General features: G+C 47.0%; 1 protein-coding gene across 4 annotated transcripts in view; it reads left to right on the forward strand.

Moving 5' to 3' along the window:
* The window catches only part of ADAMTS10 (ADAM metallopeptidase with thrombospondin type 1 motif 10), a 77,004-nt gene extending 60,287 nt beyond the window's left edge, over positions 1-16,717 (forward strand). For 2 of the 4 annotated variants that reach the window (XM_077331538.1, XM_077331540.1), the window contains 10 exons: positions 494-627; positions 1,594-1,717; positions 2,536-2,616; positions 3,268-3,431; positions 4,624-4,750; positions 5,383-5,512; positions 7,069-7,273; positions 10,334-10,510; positions 11,242-11,398; positions 12,145-16,717. In XM_077331538.1, coding sequence (XP_077187653.1) covers positions 494-627; positions 1,594-1,717; positions 2,536-2,616; positions 3,268-3,431; positions 4,624-4,750; positions 5,383-5,512; positions 7,069-7,273; positions 10,334-10,510; positions 11,242-11,398; positions 12,145-12,254 — 1,409 coding nt within the window. In that variant the 3' untranslated portion in view covers positions 12,255-16,717. Of the gene's footprint in view, positions 1-493; positions 628-1,593; positions 1,718-2,535; positions 2,617-3,267; positions 3,432-4,623; positions 4,751-5,382; positions 5,513-6,949; positions 7,274-10,270; positions 10,511-11,241; positions 11,399-12,144 lie in introns of those variants that run through there. The other 2 variants (XM_077331541.1, XM_077331542.1) reach the window with 2 other exon arrangements.

Genomic DNA, 16,717 nt, shown 5'->3' on the forward strand with positions numbered 1-16,717 from the left:
GAAGGATGTCAGGATTGTTAGAAACCCTGCCATAAATTAGCCTGAGTTCTTCCATGACAGTTATATTGCTTGGTGCCTGGTTGCTCCAGGTCCTGTAATCATGCTAACAAGTAGAAAGTGAAAAGTATGTTATTGTATCCATTATCTCTTTCTGGGGCCTCTCGGCTGGTTTCACTATCAACAGTGGAAGATAGTCAAGGCCATGAGAATGTAACACTGTTTTTAATTGCAAGTGTCTCTTCTCTCCCTCTCCCCTCCCTTGGGTACTTTCAAGTTTTGGGCGGGAGAATTGTATTGATAAGAAGAAGCAAATCTGCCCTCAAGCCAGATTTGACTTCGCCAGTCTAGATGTATGTAGTGCTTCTCAATAAAGCTTTCTTATTATTAAGAAGCTAGTTGTGAGTTCTTTCAACGTCTGACACCTGGCTCTTGACAGTGGTCCAGCATTACCTTCCTCTTCCGCTGAAGCCCTTTCTTCTCCCTCTCTCACCAGGAGGCGTCAAATCCTGCTCACTCAACTGCCTGGCTGAAGGTTTCAATTTCTACACAGAACGTGCTGCAGCCGTGGTGGACGGCACCCCCTGCCGCCAGGACTCCAGTGACATCTGCGTGAGCGGAGAATGCAAGGTGAACTAGGGTCTGATGTGCAGTTTCTGCAGTGTAAACCAGTTCAGGTGGTGGGGTGGCTGAATTCAGAAGCAAATTCTGCCAAGTGGCCAGAAGCAGTCTACCTTGGAGTTGGGGGCAAGGCACAAGGGCGGACTGTTGACTCTTGAAATCTCACAAGCTTGAATGGAAGGTCCGTATTGGTAGAACCCTGTTACATTATGAATGTGCCGAATTTTGCACTGGCTGGCCACTGCAAGATACAGAAATGTGGGCAAATGCTGGATGTTCAGGCTTAGCAATGCTTGTTTTATGTCACTCTGTGAAATTCATTTTTGAAAGTTGTAGTAACAATTGCTATCTTTCAATAGTTGTGTTTTTTTTTTAATGATTAGACAAGCAGAAGTTGGGGACCTACAAAGGAGTAGCCATGCAGCTGACATAACAAAATCTTGTGGCGTTTTTAAAGGCCAGTAATAATGCCACAAGGATCCTTGTTACATGGATGCACCCAAAGCCACCTTGTGAACATCTCCTGAATGGGGTTTTTAAACTGAGAAGAGCTCCTATTGGTCATCTTTTAAAGCATCATTCAGTGTTGAATTTCAAAAAGAATTGTTGGAATGGAAATAGATTTTTAGCATCTTGGTGCAGAGGCAAAGATGGAGAGTTTTAAATCAGTGCCATTGGACATGGGGGAAGGTATCTAGAGGCAGCTTTTTCCAAAAAAGGACCCACAAAGGTAGAAGACGCCCCATTAGCCACATTTTTATCCCTCTCTTCCTCCAGGAAGCTTAGGGCAGTGTGCATGGCCATTTTCTCCCCATTTTGTCCTCATGATAACTTTGCGAGGTAGGCTAGGCCAAGAGATTGTGGCAGGCCAAAGATCGGAGAGTAAGCAGAGTGGGAGGTTGAATGTGGGTGGTCATTTTCCTGATGCTGGTTGGCTGTCTTAACCACCACACCTCATGTGCTCGCTCTTATAAGCACGTGGGCTGTGACCGCGTCCTGGGCTCAGATACTAAGGAGGACAAGTGCCGGGTGTGTGGCGGAGACGGAAGCTCCTGCGAAACCATTGAAGGGGTCTTCAACCAATCGTTGCCTGAGGGAGGTAAGGACGATCTTGGTTTTTAGCTTGAGAAAGGCAGAGATTGTTTCACTGCTTTAGAAACAGTCGGAACATTTCTGTGTCCAGGAGAGCTCCTTAAAAACGTTAGAACACTTGCAAAGATAAGAGTTTGAATGGAGAAATTCAGCCTGTGGAAGGCACCTATTGGCAGGAGGTGTGTGACGTCACTAACCTCCCCAAATCTCGGGAGCAGCTTTGCAACTCTCGAAAAGTTTGCAAAGTTGTGGAACAGAAGATAAAAAAGGAGGCCAAGAGTGACAGCCTAATAAAGTGAAATGGGGGGGGGGGGGGTCCGTCTGTCTTGCAAATTGCAAAACTTAAAGGAAGCCAAAATTGTCAATAGAACATGCTTTGGCAACATGTACCCACCCTGTGAAGAATGATTAATGTGGAGCCAGGTTCTACTTGATGAGAATTCTGAAGACTTTTTACCTGGGGCTGAGAGAATTAACCAGGATTGTAGGTCAACATCTGCAGGGAGAAGAAGGCAAAGGCCCCTATCTATTTTTGCCTCTCTAGCATTTATTTTCTGCTTGTCTCTCTGGTTAGTGGCTGATTTTGCTCCTCTTCTTGTGCCCCATCTTCTAGGGAGAAATAGCTGCTAAGCCAAGGGAGGCACTCAAAAGAGAAATATCGATGGGAAAAAGACAGCTGGGATTTTCCGATTGCTGTTATCTCCTTTGCCCACTTTCCACCCCCTGGTGTTTATTTCCCTGCTTAGCAGCTAATTTTCTCTAGAACAGGAGAAAGAGCAGGGAACAATTAGATAAATTTCATATCCTCCTTTTTTTGTCTTCCAGGCTACGAGGAGGTAATATGGATTCCCAAAGGATCAGTGCATATCGACATCCGGGAACTCAATCTTTCTCTGAATTATTTGGGTGAGAACCATGAGAAGACCCTAACCCCCAACAACCTGCAGATGCCCTCGCACCTGCCCTCCATGTTTCCTGCCCTCCATATTTCTGTACAGCTTCTCCTCCTTCTATCCTGAATCCAGAACCTTCCTTTTTTTATTTTGTCCTACTATTGTGTCTGGATGGGGGACATAGAAATCATTCAGCCTGATTTCCTTCTGATACCTAGGAATGACTTGAGATTTCTCACCTGTACTCTTTTAACACAGTTGTTTGTGACTTTGCTGTCCATGGAATCTGCACAAGCCTTCTCCAACACCAAAGTTCAAATGAATTGATTCTTCCCTTGTCTGATTTTTTTCATCGTCCAACTTTCATAGCCATAAGGGGCTACTGGAAATATGTTCAATCTAACTAAGAGTCAGTTCTACTAGATTTTGATGAAAAGAGCTTTGACTCTTTAAAGCTTATGCTTCTAAGGTTCTTCTGGACTAAAATCCAGCTATTCTACTGCAGACCCACATGGCTACCCTAAAACTGTCCATTTCTCTCTGTCTCTCTCTGTCTCCTTCTGTCTCTGTCTCTCCCTCTCCCTCCCCTCTCTGGATATGAAATATCCAAGAGAGTAACTGTTCTTCGCTTCTTGAAACATTGTCTCTTGGGTTGTCCTTCCAGCTCTAAGAGGAGAAAACAATGAATACTTTATCAACGGGAAGCTCTCGATAGACCCTCCACGGCGATTTGACATTGCTGGAACCACCTTCCACTACCGGCGCTCACAAGATGAGCCAGAGTCTCTGGAGGCCCTCGGTCCAACCAACATTACCCTCATCATCATGGTTAGTGCTGCTGCCAAAATGGGGCAGGCGAACAGGTGTGATTTCACCCAGAGAAATCTCCAGCAGGCTCAAAAGGGGGAGGAAGGATGCTAACAATGATCTCTAGGCCTTCTCCTTTGAAGGATCCTATTCAAACAGACTACAGCTCCTGTCGTAGTTAGGAGCGCCGACTTCTAATCTGGGATGCTGGTTCGATTCCCCGCTCCCCCACATGCAGCCAGCTGGGTGACCTTGGGCTCGCCACGGCACTGATAAAACTGTTCTGACCGAGCAGGAATATCAGAGCTCTCTCAGCCTCACCCACCCCACAGGGTGTCTGTTGTGGGGAGAGGAAAGGGAAGGCGAATGTAAGCCACTTTGAGACTCCTTCGGGTAGAGAAAAGTGGCACATAAGAACCAACTCTCTTCTTCTTCAGTAATCTCAGGGCTCTCTCAGCCTCACCCACCCCACAGGGTGTCTGTTGTGGGGAGAGGAAAGGGAAGGCGAATGGAAGCCACTTTGAGACTCCTTCGGGTAGAGAAAAGCGGCATCTAAGAACCAACTCGTCTTTTTCAGTAATATCAGGGCTCTCAGCCTCACCTCCCTCACAGGGTGTCTGTTGTGGGGAGAGGAAAGGGAAGGCAAATGTAAGCTGCTTTGAGCCTCCAGGTAGAGAAAAGCGGCATATAAGCACCAACTCTTCTTCTTCTTCTTCCTCAGTAATCTCAGGGCTCTCTCAGCCTCCCCTCCCTCACAGGGTGTCTGTTGTGGGGAGAGCAAAGGGAAGGCGAATGGAAGCTGCTTTGAGCCTCCTTCGGGTAGAGAAAAGCGGCATCTAAGAACCAGCTCTCCCCCTCCCCCCCCCCCACTTTGGCACTTGCGGCCAGGGCCCCTCAGTGGAGTGATTCACTTTACAAGCTTCCCACTCAAACTGTATCTGTGCTAGCAACACCAAGACAAAACCAAACTGTATATATTTGGGAGGAAATATTAAAGCACAGAGAATTTGCACACAGATTTAGAATCCTGTTTCCTGCTTTCCCTTTGCTTGAAAGTATCTCGGGGAAGCGTTTCTCCCTTGCCAAATTTTGCTTCAGAAGTCCTTTGGAATGAGAACGGGGTAGTCTTCAGGGATTGTATCCCACAAGGGAGAACATTAGTCTTTTGATGCTGTGAAGTTATTTCCATCGACCCGTTTTTCACCCCCGGCAGGTTCTCGTGCGAGAAGAATCGCAAGGGATTCGGTACAAATTCAACGCTCCCATCGTCCGCAGTTCTGTGGCCCAATATTTGTGGCAGTATGTCTCGTGGACAAAATGTTCAGCCATCTGTGCTGGAGGTAAGAAGGATTTTTATGAGGGGAATTCCTGGTGGAGTTCAGGCCAGATTCCCCTCTGAATCGAGTGCTTCCTCCGTTTGGCTTCTTAACTGTTTTGTGCTTCTCTCTCTGAATCTTGGTCAATTAATACAAGTTTAACTGTGAGCCTTCTTGAAATTATTTAGGGAATTGGATTAGAAATATACACATCTAGATTTCTCCTTTTCCAAGTACCTGGCCTCATTTTGTAAAGTAGAGCTGATGAGTTAGGAATTTTCTGTCATCTCAGGTTCAGTTTTTTAAATAAAGAACATATCATGGCTTGCTGCTGTTTGTAATTCTGACACCATTTCATCTAGTTTGGCCCTCCTGCTGCCATTTCTCTGGTTTCTGAAAAATATATATTAGCAGGCCAAAGAACTAGAAACTTGGCCTTAAATTAAGTGAAAATTGGAGCAAAATACACCTGTGCCACACAGTGACGCTCTGCAGCACATAGACTCCCCTGCTTATCACTTCTGTTTTTTTTTAAAAAAATACTTCTTCTGGAGGTTCAGGGATGGTGATGCCTGCTGGTCCAACAGGAACCATTCGCTCACAAAGTGTTGCATGGGGTCTGCTTTCATCTCACCCCTTCCCCAACTGTTCTACAGGCAGTCAAGTCCAAGCAGTTGTATGCAAGAAACAAGGGGACAGCGCTACAGTTTTGAACCATTTGTGCAGCCCGGAAACCAAGCTGCCAGAGAGGCAAAGACAATGCAACACAGAGCCATGTCCGCCAGCGTGAGTTCAGCATCTTGCGGTATCTGGGTATAGCTACATTTATGTGTGTTCCTTCCTTCCTTCCTTCCTTCCTTCCTTCCTTCCTCCCTCCCTCCCTCCCTCCCTCCCTCCCTCCCTCCCTCCCTCCCTTCCCCTCACCTGGAGATCCTAGCGCCCATTGTATTCTGGGGTACAACGGGCTTTGCCCCTAGTATTTCTATGCAGTTCTATCAATATAGCGTTACTCAGTTGCCAATTTTAAAAGTATGTAAACCAGAGGACCCTGGGAGGCCTATACGGTAATACAAGATTGCTGAAGTGATACTCAAGGAGTCTTCTATCTTTGAAATACAATTTCTTTAATGAGAAGTGTTCTTTAACGATTCCCAGTTCATTCTGCTAAACAGAGCTTCATCAAGAGAGTCCAAAATCTGATATGTCTCAGTCTACAGCCCAGAATTTTTCAGCAGCCAATCAAAGGCTTATGAAATCAGTTCCAAAAGCAGTGAGGGATTCAGCGATCTTGTATTGCCCTCTGGGTGTCCCAGCATCCTCTGGTTTACTCACTTCTCAGTCTATCTCACTGTGTCCCACCGTTCTTTCCCTGTAATTTAAAAAACAAAGCAAAGCCTCAGGCAGTTTTGTGACATCCTTTTTTCTTTGTGCTGAATTCTGCGTGTTCAGCTGATGGCAATTTAAACCCTACTGTTCTTTTGGGGTGGGGGGCATCAATTGCTTACAAACAGCATTAAATAGCCATGCAAACTGGAAGCTCTGGTGAGGAATGCGGCTGGAATGGAAAAGACTCGTAGCACAGTGGTTCTCAGCCAGGGGGTCCAGACCTCTTTGGACGACCCTTTCACAGGGGTCGCGGCAGGGCAAACAGCTTGGCCAGGGGGCACCATCCACACAACAGCCTTGCGGGGTAGATCGAGACAGAGCGTTCGTCTGCCTGGAGCAGCAGAAAAGAGCGAGATCGGCATGGTGGGACAAGAGGCAGAACTGAACTGAGAAGCCCCATGGATCTTCAGGCCATTTGGTCAGTTTGGGTTTAATTTCTGTGAAAGAACACTTGCCTAATTTTATGGTTGGGGGTCACCACAACACGAGGAACTGTATTAAAGGGTTGCGGCATTACGAAGGTTGAGAACCACTGGCATAGCAGGAAACTTGCAGAAACAAGAAGAACGGGAGACTAGTATAGAGATATCTGTGCCATATTTATTGCAGTGATGGGGGGCTGGGGGGCTGTTCAGGTTTTACTGTTATTTTACTCTTAACTTCTTGGGACTTTGTTGTCTTATCCATTGTTTTTATGCAGTTGCTTATTTAGGGTGTTAGTTTTATTGCCGTTTGAAATGGTGAGGTTGTGAGGTTCCTCAGCATAAATATGTTATATACAATCGACTGTGAACACCTCAAAGCGCCTTATGCTGAATGTCAGTATTGCCTACTCAGACTGCCAGCGGCTCTCCAAGGCTGGGGATGCTGGATCTGAACCTGGGACTTCCTGTATGCTGGGAAGATACTTGGCCGCTGAGCCGTGTTGTCATCCCAACAATCATCTCCTCATTTAGATGGGTGATCGGGAACTGGTCTGAATGCAGCCGTAGCTGCAACCAGGGGGTGCGAACCCGGAGCGTGACCTGCCAGCGCAAGGTCTCTTCCTCTGAGAAGAAAACCCTGGATGACTCCTTATGTCCCCTGCCACGCCCCCATATGCTGGAACCCTGCAACAATCAGACATGCCCCCCAGAATGGGCAGCCCTAGACTGGTCTGAGGTGAGTGCTGACTTCTAATCTGGTGAACCGGGTTTGATTCCCCGCTCCTCCTCCACATACAGCCAGCTGGGTGACCTTGGACTTGCCACAGCATTGATCAAGCTTTTCTTACCGAGCATGAATATCAGGGCTCTCTCAGCCTCCCCTCCCTCCCAGGATGTCTGTTGTGGGGAGAGGGAAAGGAAGGTGAATGTAAGCCACTTGGAGACTCCTTTGGGTAGAGAAAAGCGGCATATAAGAACCAACTCTTCTTCTTCTTCTTCTTCTTCTTCTTCTTCTTCTTCTTCTTCTTCAGTAATCTCAGGGCTCTCTCAGACTCCCCTCCCTCACAGGGTGTCGGTTGAGGGGAGAGGAAAGGGAAGGTGACGGTAAGCCTCTTTAAGACTCCTTCGGGTAGAGAAAAGCGGCATATAGAATCATAGAATCATAGAATCATAGAGTTGGAAGGGGCCATACAGGCCATCTAGTCCAACCCCCTGCTCAACGCAGGATTAGACCTAAGCATCCTAAAGCATCCAAGAAAAGTGTGTATCCAACCTTTGCTTGAAGACTGCCAGTGAGGGGGAGCTCACCACCTCCTTAGGCAGCCTATTCCACTGCTGAACTACTCTGACTGTGAAAAATTTTTTCCTGATATCTAGCCTATATCGTTGTACTTGAAGTTTAAACCCATTACTGCGTGTCCTCTCCTCTGCAGCCAACAGAAAAAGCATCCTGCCCTCCTCCAAGTGACAACCTTTCAAATACTTAAAGAGGGCTATCATGTCCACTCTCAACCTCCTTTACTCCAGGCTGAACATTCCCAAGTCCCTCAACCTATCTTCATAGGGCTTGGTCCCTTGGCCCCAGATCATCCTCGTTGCTCTCCTCTGTACCCTTTCAATTTTATATAAGAACCAACTCTTCTTCTTCAGTAATATCAGAGCTCTCTCAGCCTCACTCATCTCACAGGGTGTCTGTTGTGGGTAAGCCTCTTTGAGACTCCTTTGGGTAGAGAAAAGCGACATCTAAGAACCATCTCTTCTTCTTCAGTAATTTCAGGGCTCTCTCAGCCTCCCCTCCCTCACAGGGTGTCTGTTGTGGGGAGAGGAAAGGGAAGGCGAATGGAAGCTGCTTTGGGACTCCTCCGGGTAGAGAAAAGCGGCATAGAAGAACCAACTCTTATTATTATTATATATTTTTAAGCGTGTAGGCTACCCCTCTCCAAGTGGTCTCAGGGCTGCTTACAACACTGGCAATTAAAAACCTATACAATAAATAGTTTCCTAATTATTAAACATTCATCAATCTAAACAAATTAAGATCAAACAAATCAAAGCTTTCTCCATCAATTAGCAATTAATAATTTTAACTTATTTTGTGCAACATCCTGAGCCATGTTGTTGTTGTTAGGTGCGAAGTCATGTCCGACCCATCGCGACCCCATGGACAATGATCCTCCATTTAAGTTTGCACCTACTGCTTCAGTGACTCCATCCAGCCACCTCATTCTCTGTCGTCCCCTTCTTCTTTTGCCCTCGATCGCTCCCAGCATTAGGCTCTTCTCCAGGGAGTCCTTCCTTCTCATGAGGTGGCCAAAGTATTTGAGTTTCATCTTCAGGATCTGGCCTTCTAAGGAGCAGTCCGGGCTGATCTCTAGGACTGACCAGTTTGTTCGCCTAGCAGTCCAAGGGACTCGCAAGAGTCTTCTCCAGCACCAGAGTTCAAAAGCCTCAATTCTTTGACGCTCGGCCTTCCTTATGGTCCAACTTTTACAGCCATACATTGCAACTGGGAAGACCATAGCCTTGACTAAACACACTTTTGTTGGCAGGGTGATGCTTTTTAGGATGCTGTCTAGATTTGCCATAGCTTTCCTCCCCAGGAGCAAGCGTCTTTTAATTTCTTTGCTGCAGTCCCCATCTGCAGTGATCTTGGAGCCCAGGAAAATAAAATCTGTCACTACCTCCATTTCTTCCCCATCTATTTGCCAGGAATTGAGAGGGCCGGATGCCATGATCTTCGTTTTCTTGATGTTGAGTTTCAAGCCAACTTTTGCACTCTAAAATTGGGAAGCCATATTGGGAAGGTGCTATATACTTTTAATTCATCCTCATCTTTGCCTGTGGCGCCCGGGAACGAAATAGATGGCATACCAGTACCAACCAGGCGCAAAAGATGGCGGAAGTAGGGCTCAGGCAGGGGAGCCATTCAGATGGATAGCGCAGTCCTTGGCCTCAAGCAACTGCCTGGAGGAAGAGCACCAATGAGTATCTGATCCAAGCCTAATCTTATTCTCTTGTGGCGGGTACTGTCTGTGATAGCTAACCATGGTTCCTCCATGTCCAGAGGCAGTATACGTCTGGGGACACATAACTGTGTAAGTTTCTGTTGCCTTCATATTCTACATGTAGGCTTTTCAGAGGCCCCTGTCCAACCATGGTTTAAAGAACACTGTTCTTCTCCAGAGGCCCCTGTCCAACCATGGTTGGAAGAACACTGTTCTTCTCCAGAGGCCCCTTCCAACCATGGTTGGAAGAACACTGTTCTTCTCCAACAGTTCTTCAGTGCTTATGGCAGCCCATCAGGGCTACCAACGGAGCCTCTCTATATTCAGAAGCAGTATACCCAGGCAACGAGGCTAAATGACAGGGCAGGACTGGTCTTCTGGCTGGCTTCTGGATTGACTGGTCTGGCTTCTCTTTATTTATTTAAATATTTGGAGCCCACCTTAACTCGGTGGCTTATGATGATGTTCCAAACAGGAGAAGAAATAAAGGGCAGTACAACACCAAACCAGCCCCCCCCCCCCGAATGAGTAATAGTGGCCAATAGCTGGGATAGCTCCTTCACATTCTTAAGTGGGGAGGGGGGACGTTCTAGGGGGGAGGGAGGGCTGGTGCAGGAAACAGGGCCTGGGGCCCAAGGGTCGTTTCTCGACATGCTCTCTCTCAGTTTAGCAGGTTTTCCACATATTCCCAACTGGGTTCTCTTTGTTTGTTTCATTTTGTTATGTAGAAAACTAAGAGCTTCCCCCGAGGTCAGCTGGTCTCTCCTTTCTAACGCCTCCCTTCCTTGCAGTGCACCCCTAATTGCGGGCCGGGTTTCCGCCACCGGATTGTGCTGTGCAAAAGCGGGGACCACGCTTCGACCCTGCCGACTTCCCAGTGTCCTGAGAACTCCAAGCCCCCCACTAGCATCCGGTGCAGCCTCCGGCGGTGCCCGCCCCCACGGTGGGTGACCGGCGAATGGGGAGAGGTACAGAATCTCATCTTTACGATCATCCTGGCATTGCATGCTCAAACCTATGGGTCTTTGAGGCGTGGGCCACTAGGGGGAGCCATGCCCAAGGACAAAAACCCAGGAAGAGGGGGAAATACATTGACCAGAGAACCAGCTGTACTAACAAGTCATAGGTCTCAACCATTTAATGCTTGTGTATTCGTGAAGTGCCACTGAAGGAAGAGTCGCTTGGTTTTTAGAAACAGAGGGACTGGGGATCGAGTCCTTTCCAGAGTGTCAATCAAAGCAGTGACAGACTGCAGCCGCTCCCTTTGTGAAAGCACTCTGTGCATGCCCAGATGTGATTTCCAGAATTAAGAAACATTTGTTAGAGTTCCATCTTTGACCATGCCCATTCCTAAAACAAGCACATCTTATATTCTACCAGTCAACCTGACTCAATCTGCAGATACTTATATCCACAGACTGGGACCAGGTAAGGAGAAAGGAGATTTTTCTCCAAACTTGTTGGGCTACAGAGAAATCTGAACCCTCAAACACACATACACCAACAGAGCATGAAAGTTTTTAAAAAACCTAAAACAGAGAAGACATTTTGTGCACTTGTGCAAACTAATATTCGCAAAATAATCTTAGAGCATGGCCACAGATGGAAGGGGTTGATACAAAGAGATTTAAAAACGGGGAGGATTGTGGAAGAAAGGTCAGGCAAAGGAACCGATGGCTCATCCCATTCTCCTCCACAGTGCTCAGGGAAGTGTGGCTTTGGCCAGCAGAGGCGATCAGTCCAGTGCATGTCCCACACCGGACAGTTGTCTAGTGAGTGTGTGGAGACTCTGAGACCTGTAATGATGCAGCAGTGTGAGAACAAGTGTGATTCTGGACCAACCGAGAACCCTGAAGGTAATGCTGCATCACATGGTTTTCCCCTCATAATTCTCTTCCTTGCGGACCCAAACCCCAAACCCCCGTCGGTTGGTCTTCTGTGCAAATTGAACCCACAGTTCCTTCATTGTTGTGTCATTTTCTATTAACCTTTGTTGACAAAACGGGCATGTTTTTGCTCTGTCACCCACCCAAGAGCAAAGGAGCACTTTTCATATTTTGTGTATATAAACTATGTAAAAGGCCTAAAGGGGACATGGGCCCAAAGCATGTCCTTAAAATGATACGTGATTAGACGAATCTACAGCTAAAAGAGTGAACCAAAACAGTTGGCCAAAATATAGACTCGTTATAAAGGTAAGGAATTGGAAGGGCCAACTTTTCATAACTATTTTACACCAAACATTAAGCATGAAAGAAGCTCACTCTTTGCAGGCACTGGAGCAGCCAGGTATTTGGGGCATGGACCCCCCCACCCCGAGCCCTACAGAAATTTTGGGGTCAGTGGGGTCAGTGTCTGGAGATGGAAGCCATCATAGCATAGCCCAAACTTATCAGATCTCCGACACGGAGCAGATTCAATACTTGGAGTGGGAGGCTCTGCAGAGAGAAGCTCTAGTAAACTACCTCTGCTTTGCACTTGCCTTACAAGCCCTTGCTGAATGAGCCCTGATGACCCTTCCGTCCCCCTCTGTCCCCGATCTGACCTTATCTCTGGATTTTTCCCGTTCTGCCTTTCATTCTTTGTCGTTGTTCCCTTCCAGAATGCAAAGACGTGAATAAGGTCGCCTACTGTCCTTTGGTGCTCAAGTTTAAGTTCTGTAGCCGGCCTTATTTCCGACAGATTTGCTGTAAAACCTGCCAGGGCCACTAAATTGTCATGCGCCGTCGGTGCCGTGAAGAAACTGGAAAAGTCGGCAAAGGAGCAGCCGTGCCGTTCCCCCACACCCACCACTGCCACCTGGCTGCCCCGCTCCCCCGGCATCGTCAGCAAGATCCAAGCGACTGCTGTGGCCATGTGAGATTCTGTGTCCTCCCTGTTCCTTTAGGACTTCCATTAAACCACTGCTGGTGCATGCACTGAGGATGGGGAGGGGGGGCGGGGTTGGGGGGGGACAGTTGAGTGCAATGAGAGGCAGAGAAGCCGAACAAGGTGCAGATAAGTATATTACTTGAAACTCCGATATTATTATTTATTCTAATAGCACAGCTGGGTGACCATGATCGCCAGCTGATGGCCCTGCCACAGCGGTACCCCCCCTCCCCGCCCACCCGCCCGCCACAGACACACAGGGTGGAATCAACGCAAGCCACCCAAAGGCACCTCACTAGCATTCTCCATATCTGACGTCAGTATCCTTTCCAACCCTAGGGGTTTTCCTGTACTTTCTGGGCACCTTTCGATGGGGCTACGAAGGTGGTGCGGGAAGGGGATTGGGGCGCAAGAGTAAAAGCAATGAGCAGGAATGGAGCACCCAGAGGTAGAATCGGATGGCAGAGGAGAGGAAGTAGAGGACATAACAGAAAGATTCCCAGCCCCTTGGTCTGAGCATTTTTGGATGAGGGTTAGTCATTCTTCTCAGAACTTTGGGTTTAAACTATGTGTAGACTGATATCAGCTAGATATCAGGGCAAAAATTTCACAGTCCGAGTAGTTCAGCAGCTCAATGGAATTGGCCACCTAAGGAGGTGGGGAGCTCCCCCTCACTGGCCGTTTTCAAGCAGCAGCTGGACAGATCCTTCTCCTAGATGCCTGAGGCTGATCCTGCACTGAGCAGGGGGTGGGACTGGATGGCCTGGATGGCCACTTCCCACTCTAGGATCCTATGAGTCTAGTTCAGCAGTGGAAGGGGCTGCCTAAGGAGGTGGGGAGCTCCCCCTCACTGGCCATCTTCAAGCAGCGGCTGGACAGATCCTTCTCCTAGATGCCTGAGGCTGATCCTGCACTGAGCAGGGGGTGGGACTGGATGGCCTGCATGGCCCCTTCCCACTCTAGGATTCTAGGAGTCTAGTTCAGCAGAGGAAGGGGCTCCCTAAGGAAGTGGGGAGCTCCCCCTCACTGGCCGTCTTCAAGCAGCGGCTGGACAGATCCTTCTCCTGGATGCTTGAGGCTGATCCTGCACTGAGCAGGGGGTGGGACTACATGGCCTCTATAGCCCCTTCCCACTCTAGGATTCTAGGAGTCTAGTTCAGCAGTGGAAGGGGCTGCCTAAGGAGGTGGGGAGCTCCCCCTCACTGGCCGGCTTCAAGCAGCGGCTGGACAGATCCTTCTCCTGGATGCTGGAGGCTGATCCTGCACTGAGCAGGGGGTGGGACTGGATGGCCTGCATGGCCCCTCCTCACTCTAGGATTCTAGGAGTCTAGTTCAGCAGAGGAAGGGGCTGCCTGAGGAGGTGGGGAGCTCCCCCTCACTGGCCATCTTCAAACAGCGGCTGGACAGATCCTTCTCCTGGATGCTGGAGGCTGGTCCTGCACTGAGCAGGGGGTGGGACTAGGTGGCCTGCATGGCCCCTTCCCCCTCTAGGATTCTAGGAGTCTAGTTCAGCAGTGGAAGGGGCTGCCTAAGGAGGTGGGGAGCTCCCCCTCACTGGGGGTCTTCAAGCAGTGGCTGGACAAACCCTTCTCCTGGATGTTTGAGGCAGATCCTGCACTGAGCAGGGGGTGGGACTGGATGGCCTGCATGGCCCCTCCTCACTCTAGGATTCTAGGAGTCTAGTTCAGCAGAGGAAGGGGCTGCCTGAGGAGGTGGGGAGCTCCCCCTCACTGGCCATCTTCAAACAGCGGCTGGACAGATCCTTCTCCTGGATGCTGGAGGCTGGTCCTGCACTGAGCAGGGGGTGGGACTAGGTGGCCTGCATGGCCCCTTCCCCCTCTAGCATTCTAGGAGTCTAGTTCAGCAGTAGAAGGGGCTTCCTCAGGAGGTGGGGAGCTCCCCCTCACTGGGGGTCTTCAAGCAGTGGCTGGACAAACCATTCTCCTGGATGTTTGAGGCAGATCCTGCACTGAGCAGGGGGTGGGACTAGATGGCCTGTCTGGATCCTTCCAGCTCTGGGATTCTGTGAGCAGGGTTTTTAAACACTCAAATGAAAAAAGCAAGAAAATCTCATCTGCTTCCCCCCAATTCTGCCCAGTACCAGACTTGAACCCGAATTGTCCATAGATCTGTCCACTAACTGGATTTGAACATCTGTGTGTACATCATACTGTGAGGAAAGAAAGATTCTCAGTTTTTTTCCCATTAGTTGTTTGCTTAACTTGTCACAGTTAAGTTTTTGGCATTTTTTAAATTCTTCGACACGAGGCCCTCTCTTTTCAACTGCTGCTTTGTAATAGAATAAATTGCCAACCTTTGCATTGTTACAGCTCAAGTTTAATTTTATTTATTTTTTTAAATAAGAAGAGGATGTTTTCATTGGTGACTTCCTATTCATTACAGACCCCAGTTGTTGCTGTTTTTAAGTTCCAGTGAATTTTTTTAACCTCTCAAAAGTACATTTCTGAGTAGGGCAGAATGAATTATTTTCCTACATCCTTTTTGTCCTGGAGTGATCCGACAGGTGAGATTCCGGGCTCTCATTTTTTCTTTTAATTTAAATTGTATTAACTTTGTTAAGAGAAATAGAATACAGATGGAAAAGAAAAAATGGGTCATAATATATATATATTATTTCACTCTCCATCATAAACAATAGATATCAACGCTGCTTGTTGACAGAATTCAGATAACAGTTCCAAAGTTCAGTTCTTCCAGGGATCTTCTATTTACCTAATTAGTCAATTATCCATTTTGGCAAACTCTCCAATTTTATCCAGCCGTGTGACCACTCCTAGTAAGTCCCGCTGCTTCCAATTTTGGGACAATTAATAGTCTTGCTGCTGTTGTTGCATGAAAAAAAAATCTTTGGTGCTGACCAGTAAGTTTTCAGGAAAGAAGTTTAATAACATAAATTTAGAATGCAAGGGAAACTTAATTTTTAACATCATGCTATGATAGAAAGAACCAATAGGATCCTGGCATCTCCAACATATTGATTTGACATTCTACTAATACCTTCAGGAGTCACATCTGTAAAGCATTTTATACCTGTTTTTCTCTTAACGATTGGCATTTTGTAAGTTTTGCATTTTACCCCACAATTGTTCCTACTCTTTAAGCGATACATTATGATTGAAATGTTTGCATCCACTTAACCATACAACTTTTGATCTCCATCTCCATCTCAAATTTCAACAGAAGCTTATAGATTTGATGTTGTGAGGTTTTTTTCTTGTGAGACTATAATTTCCCAGTCATAGCTCTAAGCAGCTTTCCTGTGTTTTTAAATTCAGATTTGGACCTTGTGATTATTTGCATATGGCTGAATCAATCAGTGATTTTACCTTCTTTTTTCAATTGATCACTTGAGTGTCCCTGTTGCTGGGGGGGGGGGGGTCCCTGCACATGTTTTGCTTTCTCTAGTGGTCAAATCAATATTACATCAATGTCCAGCGTATTATTTTGCTGATTTAAAGTGCAGGGAAACTTGTGCCAGACATGCAGCAATGTAATATCCGATCTACCACAAGAGGGATCAAAACACTTGCAGAAAAGAAAAAAAACCCAAAGCATTTAGGACAATCAAGGGACATAAATGAGATTGTGCAGAAAAACCCTCTATGCTGAATCCCATTTGTTTGATCTAGAAACATCATTCTGGAAAACCAACTCTGAATGGTTCGTGCCTGCTCGCCTTGGGGTGCACCCCTCCAAATGGATTTTACTGGATTGATTTTTCAAATCAGTTTTTGCTCCCATTAAATAGCTGTTTGTCTGAGCGATGATGCTCTAAACCCATTTTGAAGTTTGCTTTAAGCGAGGCCTAGGTAAGAATGACAAACAAGAGTATTATTAGTCTTATTTAAAGTTATTTGGTGTCTTTTGGAATGTTTTGCCTGAAGGGAAAGCCCTCAGACTAGCTTTGGGGTTTTCTTCAAGCAAAACGTGGGTGGCCGTTCTCCTCTGGGTGGCAGGGCTATTTGTTTGCATCCAAACAAAACCGGAAAACTCCCTGTCATTGCTCTGCAATGAATGTGTCCCGGATGGCTAACGAGAGCATCTTTTATTTTATTTTTTGTATGTGTGTTTTCCTGCACAAATGGAGTATTTTGTACCTTTGCTTATGGGCAGGGATGGTTTTTCACCATTTCATATATAAATATATACAGATATATTGTATTATGATAATTATGATTGTCATTATAGAAAATGGTTTTTTAAAGTTCTATTTCCGAAATGAGAGAGTGAGAGAGACAAAGAGAACTTACAAGCATGATTTTACAATAAAGGATTACCCCAAA

This window comes from Paroedura picta, chromosome 4 (assembly GCF_049243985.1).
Source record: "Paroedura picta isolate Pp20150507F chromosome 4, Ppicta_v3.0, whole genome shotgun sequence".
Taxonomy (NCBI): domain Eukaryota; kingdom Metazoa; phylum Chordata; class Lepidosauria; order Squamata; family Gekkonidae; genus Paroedura; species Paroedura picta.